General features: G+C 34.0%; 1 protein-coding gene across 1 annotated transcript; it reads right to left on the reverse strand.

The window, feature by feature from the left end:
- Nucleotides 1–6,349: 6,349 nt before the first annotated feature.
- Nucleotides 6,350–10,246, reverse strand: LOC143236957 (suppressor of cytokine signaling 2-like). Its single transcript, XM_076475691.1, has 2 exons — nt 9,895–10,246; nt 6,350–9,389 (listed from the first exon to the last, which is right to left on the reverse strand). The coding sequence occupies exon 2, from the start codon at nt 8,985–8,987 to the stop codon at nt 8,163–8,165; it is 825 nt and encodes a 274-aa protein (XP_076331806.1). The 5' UTR covers nt 8,988–9,389; nt 9,895–10,246; the 3' UTR covers nt 6,350–8,162.
- Nucleotides 10,247–14,435: the final 4,189 nt, after the last annotated feature.

Genomic DNA, 14,435 nt, shown 5'->3' on the forward strand with positions numbered 1-14,435 from the left:
AACTAACTGATCAAATTAAGATGAACACATTTGGAGTTATATCACTCACGCATGCACATAGAAGTGAAAACACCAACCGTCACATGTTAAATGGACTAATAATATTTCTACGTGTGTGCATAACGATTTTTAAAGCTACTTTTCTACTTATTTTGTTTCAACCAAAATTTGATCAAATTGCATCGAGTACACAACATACATTTTTCGAGAGTGTTTCATTCAAATGAGTAACAATACATTACAAAAGTACGAAATTCGATAGTAAAAATTGCTTATGGTTTGTTTTGAATTTCGCGCAAAATTTCTCAAGCGCTATCTGTGCTAGCCGTCCCTAATTTAGCAGTGAAAGACTAGAGGGAAGGCAGCTTGTCATCACCACCCACCGCCAACTCTTGGACTACTCTTTTACCAACGAATAGTGGGATTGACCGCACATTATAACGTCCCCACGACTGAAAGGGCGAGCATATTTGGTATGATGGGAATTCGAGTCCGCCACCCTCGGATTACGAGTCGAGTGCCTTATCCACCTGGCCATGCCGGGCCTGTCGCTTGTGTTTTAAAACATAATTTATATTAAACCTCATTTTATATCTTAAGTATTTCAAGTTTGTAGGCCTTGTCTTAACAGAAAAAAAATATATTAGTAAATGTACTTCGTTATGAGGAGCAAGTCAGTCGGCCGAGATAATTTCTTTTATGTCAGTGACAACTCAAATTCTGCATTTACAGGAACACGTTCAAATTTGGTAAACAGCCTGTTTGTTAAATAATGCTGATTCAGTATGTTTCTAGTTATACCAACTGCTTCAGGGTTAGTTATAATACAAAAAAAAACAAAAAAACACGCACACACACACATAAGGTGACCTCTGTAAATAAAAACCGGCAAACTATATCTTGAGATAAGGTACAGTGAAACAGGCAAACAGTTAGGCGTCTACGAGAGACATAAAAGTGTTCGTTGTGTCACTTTGACCTTCACCAGAGGGCTGTAAGAAAGACTGTGTTTTCTTATATATCTTGAAATGTGTTGTTTATATTCAGCCGCGTGCCTTTTCGATGGCTTGGCGTTGAGCTCGTGAGCTTATACCGCTAAAGTATGGGGCTCGATCCCTGATGTGGGTAACACCATTGCGCAGGGTGGTAATTAACAACTGTGATAAATAAAGATTAGATCCTTGTAAAATTTGCACTGTGATGTTCACGAGTGTTTTATGGAAACTCGAAGAGGAAACTAACAACATAGTTTGCCTGGCCTAACCAATTCTTATTATTAACCCACGTAGGAAAGGAGTACAATTAACCCACGTAGGAAAGGAGTACAATGAACAACTAATGTTTTCCTGACAATACTTATACTGAAAAACAAAGTTCCGAATTATAAATTTTTCGTTTTAAGCTTAAAGCTGGGCCCGACATTCTGACTTGGAAACATCTGTATTTTATTAAACATTCTGACTTGAAAACATCTGTATTTTATTAAACATTCTGACTTGAAAACATCTGTATTTTATTAAACATTCTGACTTGGAAACATCTGTATTTTATTAAATATTCTGACTTGGAAACATCTGTATTTTATTAAATATTTTGACTTGGAAACATCTCTATTTTATTGAACACTCTGACTTGGAAACATCTGTATTTTATTAAACATTCTGACTTGGAAACATCTGTATTTTATAGTCAAACAGCTAAACACTCTGACTTGGAAACATCTGTATTTTATTAAACATTCTGACTTGGAAACATCTGTATTTTATTAAATATTCTGACTTGGAAACATCTGTATTTTATTAAATATTTTGACTTGGAAACATCTGTATTTTATTAAACACTCTGACTTGGAAACATCTGTATTTTATTAAACATTCTGACTTGGAAACATCTGTATTTTATTAAACACTCTGACTTGGAAACATCTGTATTTTATTAAACACTCTGACTTGGAAACATCTGTATTTTATTAAACACTCTGACTTGGAAACATCTCTATTTTATTAAACACTCTGACTTGGAAACATCTGTATTTTATTAAACATTCTGACTTGGAAACATCTGTATTTTATTAAACACTCTGACTTGGAAACATCTGTATTTTATTAAACATTCTGACTTGGAAACATCTGTATTTTATTAAATATTCTGACTTGGAAACATCTGTATTTTATTAAATATTTTGACTTGGAAACATCTGTATTTTATTAAACACTCTGACTTGAAAACATCTGTATTTTATTAAACATTCTGACTTGGAAACATCTGTATTTTATTAAACACTCTGACTTGGAAACATCTGTATTTTATTAAACACTCTGACTTGGAAACATCTGTATTTTATTAAACACTCTGACTTGGAAACATCTGTATTTTATTAAATATTCTGACTTGGAAACATCTGTATTTTATTAAATATTTTGACTTGGAAACATCTGTATTTTATTAAGCATTCTGACTTGGAAACATCTGTATTTTATTAAACACTCTGACTTGGAAACATCTGTATTTTATTAAACACTCTGACTTGGAAACATCTGTATTTTATTAAACACTCTGACTTGGAAACATCTGTATTTTATTAAACACTCTGACTTGGAAACATCTGTATTTTATTAAATATTCTGACTTGGAAACATCTGTATTTTATTAAATATTTTGACTTGGAAACATCTGTATTTTATTAAGCATTCTGACTTGGAAACATCTGTATTTTATTAAACACTCTGACTTGGAAACATCTGTATTTTATTAAACACTCTGACTTGGAAACATCTGTAGTTTATTAAACACTCTGACTTGGAAACATCTGTAGTTTATTAAACACTCTGACTTGGAAACATCTGTATTTTATTAAACATTTTTATATTATATTTTATTTTATTTGTGATAAAGTAAAACAAGTTAACATTTATGCAATATTTTCTGTATTGTCATTTTCTCTAAACTTTTTGTAAGGTCTTTTTTTTCTTAAAATGATTTTTACTGACATGGACATAATGGGGTATTTTAACTTTATTTAAAAAGAAAAAGAAACAAGGGTATATTTGTTAAACCCGAAAAGTCAAATATCTAATGAATTGATGGAAAGTAAAAAGAAATTGATGTGAACTTCAGAAGAATAGTGATTTGTCGGAATGGAATCACACTTCCAAAACGATACTTTTAAACATTTCTTATTAGAATAAAGATTTGTTTTTGTTTTTTTAATTTCGCGCAAAGCTACATGACGGATATCTGCGCTAGCCGTCCCTAATTTAGTCATCACCACCCACCGCCACTTCTTGGGCTACTCTTTTACCGCAACATTATAACGCCCCCACGGCTAAAAGGGGCGAGCATGTTTGGTACGACGGGGATTCGAACTCGCGACCCTCAGATTTCGAGTCACACGGCTTAACCCACCAGGCCATGCCGGGGCGTTATTTGTGTGTATTCGATAATTATAACTCGTGCTATTGACCTCACTTAGCTACCGCCTTGCACAAACTGAAGCGAACGCACTATTCAATTAAGTCATATTAATGTGATATTAATGTAGTTTACTGAGGTGAAAAGTCCTCTAAGAGAGGTATACTTATTTTTCACGTTGCATATTCAAACATACACTTATTATTGATGAAACTTGCATTAAACATTTGTATTGAAAAAGTACACTAAAATAAACCGCCTGTCCCTTCACCTAATAACACTTGACAGCATTGTAGGATGTTGTTAAAAAAGACGCTTGTCTCTATATACATATTGACTCTGCCGTGAAATTGAACATCGATTTACCTCGAAGAACAACTCTTTATAGTTCATCATTGAAAGTGACGCAAAGTGGTTGGAAAGATTGACGTCATACGCCGGGTTTTCTCGTTGGGATACAAGGTCTTTCATTATGAGCTTTTTATAGACGCTTGTGAAATTTTCTCGAACGGGAGGACCACGCTTGTCTTGGCGCCTAAACCAGGCTGTGCACTACGAGATATAATTAAGTGCATGTGCGTGTTTTAAAGTGCACGTTGTCTAATGTAGTGTTATGTTTCTATCGCGATAAACCTAACGTAATATATTCTGTTTCCGTTCGCTAGAAATTACAGGCTCCAAATAATTTTCTAATTATACGTTCACATTTATTTTCAGTGTCAAAGTGCATTTCTGTGAACGATAAGCAAGCAAGCTGTGTTATACGAAGCAGTGGTGGAGGGCATTACCCTAAACGTTTCGCTGTTGCTAATCAAAATAAAGGTTAAATATTTATATTGTCATATTTATAAAGAATTGAGTTAACCTTTAAAATCTGGTTAAAGAAGGATTGAACCTCAAATTTTAAGCTCTAAGACATTCCGTTAATCCACCGACAAGGTGTATTATATTAAATAAATATACAATTTGAAGATTGATAGACTAATAGACATATTTTGAAGTGTTATTTTAACGTGCGTGGGCATGTTTACTTGGTATAGGTAAACTGCGTTACTTTCGTTATGTAAAACAAAAACAGTGATATATTTTCCTATTTTATATACATTTTTATCTCTGGTATGCTGTTATCTCGCTGCTTACATACACGCATATATAATATTTACTCAAAAGTAATTGCATGTATGTAAGATCGTATGATCCGAGGAAGTGAAATATATCGAACCACGTCTGAATCAATTTCATACACCTATAAATAAACGATGACGAATACGTGTATTAATCTTTATGGTGATAAAAATCGACTTTCCAGCGTCAGAATTGCAAACCTACACTCAACCGGGTCAGGTACAGTTGTGTCTAGCGTTGAGCTACTGGCCAAACAAAAGACAACCAATCAGCAACACCCACCGCCTATGGAAGTAACTCATTTTTCTAATGTGTTCTACAGCTGACTGAACGGGACGTTTTAATGTTGATTGAAGACATCGAAGCAGCGGGAATAAAACATCCGATTTGACCATCCAATACGTTTCGACAAGTTTATGATTTTTCTCCCAGCATTCAGCTTCTGATTTAAAAATATTGACTCACTCTAAATAGATGATATATCACGAAGTGAATTTCGCAGGTGGAAACAAATGGTCGCAGAAGGTGATATAAATTGACCATTAAAATTATTTTCATATTGATTTCGGTTGAATGTTTTCTTCCTTTATATCCACATGTCGACCTGCTCTGTATCAAAATGGACGAAGGATGTCACTCAGACTGTAAAAATGATTGGGGGGGGGGGGACGATGCCCTTCAATACCGCAGATATAGAATGCGCATTTCTGACAAGCATGATTCATTTCTAACTGCCCCACGTTGGCAAGTCTGAGGGCTTGTGACGTTAAAAACCTGTTTGCAGGTGGGCAAAGCCCAGATAGCTTATTTTGTTAATAACAAACCAAGACACAGTTTAGGCTTCAGTATGTGTTTCTCATAACAAAACCATACCGAGCTATCTGTTGTGTGCACCGAGGGGAATCGAACCCCTGATTTTAGCGTTGTAAATCCGTAGACTTACCGCCGTATCAGAGAGAAATAGAAAGCATTTTAATGGCAGTTTAGGTGCGTTGACACTGGGACTGTTTTCACTTTAAATATCCTTTTTATCTTTGTAGATACCGATTACGTTTATGGCTCATCACGTATATCTGTAACATCAGCTCCTTTGAAGCTTATTTATTAATGAGGTCGAAAAATAAATAGAAACAAAACCTACAACCTTTACTGAATATTAACTGGCCTAACCTTTTTGTGACATACACCTTGCGAACTATTATTAAAATACTATTAAACTGTTACACTTAGTATAAAAAAACAACAAAAAAAAAACGAAAATTGTTTTATGATCTTATATACGATTATAGGGAATAATGTTAAAAATTTACATTAGTGCACGAGTTTTAGTTAAGCAATTACACACGTCTCGTGTCTCCTTACACGTGACAAATACGTAGTTTACACAGTAATGTTATCAATTAATTAACCAGTGGAAAAAAAGGATCGATTCCGGCACGTGCTCGGCGAAATTAGAAACTACAACAAATTTTTATTGCACATAAAATTGTGCGTGTTATGGTGATAAATAAATAAATGACTACGTATGTTCAGAAAACGTTTGAACTCTTTATAAATGAATCAGAAGTACATGTAATATACAGATAATTAATGATGAATTACATAAGCATGGCTGTCATGCTCAACTTGGCGTGCTATGTTGTAACTTTTTTGTTAAATGTTTTCTCAACATTTTCAATGAAACTCTCTCTTACACATGTTGCCCCTCACGAAACACATTTTGAGAAAAATAAACCATATATTATTATTTTCTCAATGTTTAAATTTGTAGAAGCAAGTGAATGTTTACAGACTGAAATAACCCACCAGTGGATTTAAATAGAAACTTTTTATTTGATCGACTGTTCACGATTTAAAACATACTAACAATGCTGAAAGCCACAGTAAATTTAAATAAATATATACAAATACCTTACATTCTGAACTTGTGCCTTAGCCATGCTGTAGACCACAGTGACAAAATTTTAAATGTTACTTCTGGGACAATCCTGTAATTAAAATGAGAGAAAGAGAGAAAACAAATTTGATAGAAAAAGAGTCGCATATCGGTGGGAAAATACCAGGAAAAGGCACATAGCATCATTCGTCATTTTTGGCCTTACATTCTTGGCAAAAGGCCAAGTTTCTACAGCTGTACATGGTAGTTTGACGTGAGAAAGGGAAGATTTCAAATAGCACGTGATATTTTAAGTACCAGAAAGCACAATAAAGCAACCCACATAATACAAGATTCTACAATATTTTAACATAAAGAAACATGTTTTATGACATTCCATTACCTTTTACTTAGATACGTTTGAAAATGGATTATTTCAGGTTCAAAGATGAACATTTTTAGAATATAAAACCAATCGCTTTAAAATGTTAATCCACTTTTTTTTTTTAATTATAATTATTCAAGAAAATAAAACCTAGCATATGACTAAATACTGGAATCTGTTATCAGCTGATTTTAAAACATATCTAGTTGTTTTGGCGAACATTACGTACGCTCCAAAACAGTTATAATTACAATAAAACATCTCATGCTAATTCGCAGAGGTTAAAGGTTTTGTTGAATACAGAAAGGACTTAGAGCGTGATTATGAAATCGTGTTCATTTAGCACCTCTACGTACGAATGACACGTCGCATTTATTGGTTATTTAAATATTTGAAATGCAGTACTAATAAGAACTTGGATATAATAATATACATCCAACGTAACTAGAACGAACTGAATACACCACAGCCACTACCTAAAATGAAAACTTACTACACAAAAGTGACCTTTGACTATACCTGTATTAGTTGTATTTGTAATATAAAATAATCCTTTATTTATATTTAAGGTAGGAAAGAATTGTGTCTCACTTAGCATAAAAAGTCCCAAGAAAATTTTAACATTTGTTACGCTAAAACATATCACGTGCCGCCGATTCTAAGAATACTATTTTTTCGTGATACGTAGTTTCTATTTTATCACGATCAGAAAACATTCTGCGAGTGAACCTAACCACCAGGTGCACCTCAATTCAATCGTTGGATGGATTTTGATCGTTGATGGTCATGCGCAGTAACACTTGTTACATGACGCACGCCATAAAGCACAAACAAAGGCTCCGAAATTTGCCAATAATGAACTATTTCAAGACGGGTAAGTATACTTCAAACGATTTGTGAAGCTAACCCCCCCCTGAAATCTTATTTTAACACACGAATTTTTACAAATATATAATAAATATACATATGTATGGAATTAAGCTGTTCCACATACAATTAAACTAATACTGATTTACGGTATTTATATGGCGTTGATACATTAGGCCTCTTTTAATCACATACACAAATTAATAAGTAGGTCAGTCTGGCCCAATACATTTTAAAATAAGTATTAAAATTTTATTAGGAAAACTTGTATTTCTTATTCAGAATTGTACCGACATTTTTCTTTATAAACGTTCGTCCAGAACTTTCAAAAAAAAAAGAAAAAGTTTAGTGCTAAATACAAGTTAAATATTATTTTGGTCCCTCACGTATTAGTGCTATCGGTTTTCAGTTATTCTGACAAAACGATATAAAATATCTGTACAGTAAATTTGGCCTTTGAACATTATATACACACGAGTAATTACAGCAGTCTCTAGGTCAATGGCCGTAAGGATAATCCCTGAGATATGCTTTCACCGAGTTAGGAAGCTTTAGTGTATTGACGTAGTGGTCTCTTATACTACAGTTTAACAGTGGATTAGCCCTGGCCTGAATCTGCCTGTTAATCACTAATCGACACCGATGTTGAAGGGTCAACACTTTTTCGTACAAAGGTTGGTATAGACGAATTGGGACGTTCCTTCTTCCTGTACCGTCTAACCACACACAAGAAGACCCTTTAGTTGACTGGCTCAGCTGTACGTAATATTCTACGAGCTGTACCACACAGTCAAACAATGGCATGAACACAGTTATGGATTCTTCCGAGTCTAACCTAAATTGACCGCCTACGTAATGAATTCGTACACTTGTTGGTCCACGTTCGGTTTGTACACTGAGGGAAAACAAAAAACGTGGATCTGAACTGTCCCGCAGCAGAAACGTTCCAACCGACTTATTCTGGAGTAAAACCGATGCTTGTTGCTGAGACAAACTTTCATAATAATAGCCACTTGTCCTTAATCTATGAACGGTTCTATTAATACGTTGAAAATCAGCATTAAGACAGAAGTCCATATCAGCAGTAGGCGTAGTAGGGTATGAGACTGTGGGCGAAGGAAAGCCGGTAGCCGATGGGGAAGGCGGAGAACTTTTCGGCAAGCTTTTCACCTGTGGCTTATCGGCTTTAATTACCGATGCTGATTCTTTGTTTGAAATAACTTTAACAGTTAATTCGGCACCAGGAAAAGGTACAATAAATAATCCAGGGAACGGGAGAGTATTCTGTGCGAAGGAATCCGGGACTGAAAGCCGGGTTAACATATCTGCAACTATATTGTCGTTAAACGTTAGGCTTACACAGAACTTGCCTGTTAGGCCTAACCCTGAAGATCTTGCCTACACTTGGTCTTGGAAGAAAACTTCAAACACTGTTTACTCCGCTAGATGAAACGAAGTTTAACTTTCTTTATTAAATTACTGGAGTTTCCCTTTGGCACTGTAAGAGTTTTCAAGCGGTAAAACTTGCCTGTTTAAAAATTTGGGTCTAAGTAAAAGGCAGTAAAAATAATGGCAGTACGTGCCGTCAATGGCTCTGCAGACACCGCCTACAATTCGTCAGAAGTTTCGGACAATCTGGTTACATTCGCTCCATTTTTGTATTGCAGTTTACTTCGATACGAATTTCGGGTGAACAAGTTGTAGGTCGATTCGTTACTCCAACACCTGCGACATATTAATACGAATATAAATAAAAATAATATATTAAACAAGTAAAAAATGAGGTTTCAAAAAAAAAAGTTAAGTAACCTATAAAATTAATCTAAATGTATGAGGAACATTAGAATAAATTTGAACCATTAAAAATATTATACAGAGCTTTCCAGTGGTATGATATTAAACAATGGCTAAATTTTAAAAGATTAAACAGTAACGCATTCAACTTCAAATCGTTTTACAACTTAACAAGGGTGTTTTAAAAATATTAAGCTAACCATCTACTACTATATTTAAAAGTTATCAGACCAGCGAGAAATAGCACTAATACCAAGTCCAAATCGAAATTTAATTACGGTATATTAGCTAAATTAACTAACAACGTTTAATAATTCTTAGGCCTACTCTAATTCAGACCTAACGTTGGAAACAGTAACAGTCAATACTTTTAAAATACAAACCTAAAGATTGTATTAAAGTAACAGTTTTATATGCTATATAAAAACCCGCTTACCCATTCTTTATAGCGAAAAGCTGAACTATAAATAATCTTAACATTTGACAACGACTCTTTCTTAAAAATTAAAATAACGTTTAACTAAGTCATTAAGTGTCCACGTTATTCAACGTAGCTCTCTCTCATACGTTCTTGACTTAATCGACAAGCGAGAACTGAAACAGTTCAACATCACACCACTGCTCTTAAGTTAGCAATTCCACAGTTGGCATGGTCACGCTGCATGTTGAGCCCTTTACTTAGAATCCAGCAGGACTGCGATCGCGGTGGCCTCCCGTTTCTAAGAATTCCTGGGAGACCACGATTATTCGACACCGAGACCTTTTCGTCGAACTGACTTGTTTCGTAGGGTAGGCATGCGCATTACTCTCGTTCAGAGTTCTTGGTAATGACGAGCCTAATATGGTAACAGAACCACCCATCGTTGCGTGAGCAAAGATATTTTTTGTTGATTGGTTGAACTAACGTTCATTCATATATTGTGCTTTTCAGACACTAGTACCACAGTGACGAGAGCAAAAGCTGTAGCATGACCTTGTAGAAACAAGGGTACCGCCAGTGGCCTCGAATTACGCTGTTATAAAGTTGCGGTTAACGAAAAAAAACAAAAAGGGGTTACTGGTTTATTTAAATACAATTTACATGAATTAAAAAAATAAATATTACTTGTTTGAATTATAGCAAGTTATCTTCAGGTTATCGTTTGGAACACTAATTCTAACTGCTAATTTTGTTTTTATAAGTGCCTGTTGTTTTTTCTTAAATTTCACGATGTTTTTCTCTTTATAGTTCTTATTAGCGTAACTGGTATATACATGCATTTCGAATCGATATTTTATCATGACAAGTATTTTACATAGTTTGAAATTTAAAGGAAGATGAAAGCGTTGTAATATATAAGCATTCCTAATTATATCTAAACACTAATAGATTCTCCACAACTGATCTGTGGACAAGGCCCAACTAACCTGTTACTGTTGAACTGATCGTGGTTGTAATTTACACTAATAAAAGTCGCTTAATAATAATAGATTTAATATAAAATTTATGTCTGTCGGTTAAATAAATATTATACTTTTCTTATCACATTCAGATTTGTCTCGCTTTGCTCACCTGCATTTTGTTGACGCTGCATACGTTTAAGGGAAACAAAATATATTCTTTAATAATAGAATACATTGTGATACAGCTAGCTATTCACTCTACTCCAACCGAGGTAGATTCCAGGCACGATGAAAATGAACCCATACACTTAAGCTTATGTAGTTATTCAGTAAATATTTTGAGATTTTATTATTGTAACTAATAACACGATTTCCATTGAGAACATGGTAAACTTAGATCAATTATAAGTTGATAAATGAGTTGAGCCCTTGTCTACAAAAAAAAAATCACCAACACAATTGAAATCAAGATTTAAAAAAATTATTGTGAAACGTTCTCCGAGATTGACAAGAGAAAAATTAGTTAACACCGTCGACTGTTTCCAAATAGCTATAAAAAGTTTTATATCTTCGATTCTAATTTTTCTTTAATATTGAAAGTCAAAAAATTACCCACTTCTTTCCTTAAAGTGTTAATAAACTTACCAACAGTCTTTTAAATAGTTTATACAAAGCGCGCCATCCACAATAAACATTTTTATGTTTCTTTATTATTTACCAGTGAGCAGTCTACGTAAAGACGCTCGATTTAAACGTCATCACGTGACTGTGGGTTATTGGCGTGATTACGAAGAATTATGGAAAAAGACTCTGATGACGAAACCCAAATATTAAATTTTACAATCACAAATCCAATTTTTTTTGTTACTTTACTACCAAAAGTTATTTATACTTACGTAACTAAAAAAAGACCTTCATTCCCCAGTAAATAATAAGAAAAAACAATTTTTATTATTGTATGGAGAGAAGAGATCGTCTTTTCCAACTTTATTGGTAAAGTGTCTAAATTCTTTTTGTATGCATTACAAATTTTGAATACAACAACAAAATTCAAAGATCAACAACCTGAAAAATGTTATCTGTGTAGGTTACTGACACCCTTTCATGCGTGTTTTAGTCACAGACTTTTGATAATTATGAGAATTAATTATTAGAGTACCACCACTATTGAAAGGGTTTGTGCTTTTTTTCTGATAAAAAGCTACAGCGGGCTATTTGCTGAGTCCACCGAGGGGAATCGAACCCTTAATTTTAGCCTTATAAATCCGAAGACTTACCGCTGTACCAGAGAGGGATTGAAAGTAATGACAAAGTTAGCTACAAGTCTGGTTCCTCAACTAATTAAAATTGCACATTAATAATAAACTTTAGTTCGTTCTTTATTTGTTAAATTTGTTTGTTTTTGAATTTCGCGTAAAGCTACACGAGGGCTATCTGCGCTAGCTGTCTCTAATTTAGCAGTGTAAGACTAGACGGAAGGCAGCTAGCTAGTCATCAATACCCACAGCCAGCTCTTGGGCTACTCTTATGCCAATGAATAGTGGTATTGACCGTCACATAATAATGCCCCCACAGCTGAAAGGGCGAGCATGTTTGGTGTGATGGTGATTCAGGCCCGATACCCTTGGATTACGAGTCGAGTGCTTTAACCACATGGCCATGTCGGGCCTATTTGTTAATTAAGGTTGAATATTCTACAGTAAAGGCGTGATTTTCGAAATATTTCTTGTTTAAATACGTATCGAAACTTTTCTGATTTCATTATTTACCCTTTATATCTGTAAAGAAATATCTTGTTGCCATCCATGATTTCTATTATTTAAATGTTATTATTTATCTGTTATAATAATGTGTAAATTAATCTTACATAATCTGAAACCTCGTTTCGTCACGATAGCTCAATGCATTAAAGTCGAACCAATCAACTAAAATGACTATTGAAGAATGTTATTGTACTATCTACCAGGAAGCTGTCACATTATGTTTATAATAATATTAAATATTGCAATAATTATAAAACACTCAGTTGTAGCTTAGTTATTTTGTCTGCTACAATTATTTGAATATTCGCAATTTACTCCATTCAACATTTCATGCGACGTTTATGCATCTTTTTATATGTATAATTTGTTACACTGTGAGAGGGCAGCCATACACTTTTTCTTAGATTTATTAGTTATAGTAGAGTGAAAAAAATTTAAGCTTTATTAACCTGTTGACTGCCAAGTATTTCAGCAGCTACAATACAACTCTAAAGCTTCTTCATTTTGTAACTTTTTTCGTAATGCCATTTTGGATCAAATGCATATATGGTGCTGACATCTAGCGTTGAAGTTAATTATTATTGAGAACAAATTAATTCGTTCGTGGCACAGTGTTACCGATCAGCTTGGCGAGTTATATCGTCTGCGGCACTGAACAGGTTAAAACCATTTTTGAACACTCAGCTAAACCATCTACATGAAAATCATGTCCAGTTGCTCGAGTATTGTAATAAGTAAGCAAATTAATAACTTGGTAATATTAATAGCGCCTTTGCAACTGCTAAGAAATTCCGTATTATTATGTGAAGTGTTTGTTCCGGTATAAGTAATTGTCCGAAACGCTCGAGTGTTATAGTAGTTCAAAGACAAAATATGATAACGCTCATTGAGTAATGCAATTAACATTACTGAAGATCAAAATATAGTTTTTCTTACTGGCGAAAGTTAAACACGAAATTTTTGTTTTCAATAACAACGGTGTGGTAACATAGAACTATATATGCAAAAACGGCTCGTTTGGGTTGAGAAAATATTATACGTAGAAGAGCGAACAACGTTTCGACCTTCTTCGATCATCGTCAGGTTCACAAAGAAAGACAGAGGTACCTGACCGGAAGCTGACCACATGTTTGAAAGGGGTTGTGTAACTGAGTGTCAGAATGTAGAGGGCGTGTTAGATGTTTGAATATATAATTTTATTTTATTATATTTAATATAGGTATAAAGACGTTCCTTTATATTGGTTTATTATGGGTTTGAGTTGTTGTATAAGTAAGGCTTCTTTAATTTTGCGTTTGTTTATGTTTGTTTCATTATTTAGTATTTGAGTGTTTTTTTATGGTTATGTTGTGTTTATTTGACTTGCAGTGTTCGAAAACGTGTGAAGGTGACTTTTTATGTTCTTTGAATCTGGTTTCCATTTTTCTACTTGTTTCTCCAATATAGAAGTCGTGGCAGTTATCACATTGTATTTTATAAATAATGTTGGTGTGGTGTTTGTCAGTGTAATTTTACATAGTATAGACCTCAGTTTTGTGCCTGGTTTTTGAATAAATTTGGTATTAACTGGAATGTCATATTTTGTTACTAGTTTTTGCCAAATGTTGGTTATTTGTCTGCTGATGTCAGGAATATATGGTATGCAGCAGTATATGGTTTCGTGATTTTTTGATTCGTGAGATATATTTACTTTTGTTGGTTGATTTTGCTTTCTGTCTAGGTGTGTATGTATAATGTTTTCTACGGTGTGTGGAGGAAACTTATTGATGTTGATGAAGTATTGTTTTATTTTGTCTAATTCATCGTTAATTTTATCTGGTGAGCATAGTTT

The sequence above is a fragment of the Tachypleus tridentatus genome, chromosome 13, assembly GCF_004210375.1.
Source record: "Tachypleus tridentatus isolate NWPU-2018 chromosome 13, ASM421037v1, whole genome shotgun sequence".
NCBI lineage: Eukaryota > Metazoa > Arthropoda > Merostomata > Xiphosura > Limulidae > Tachypleus > Tachypleus tridentatus.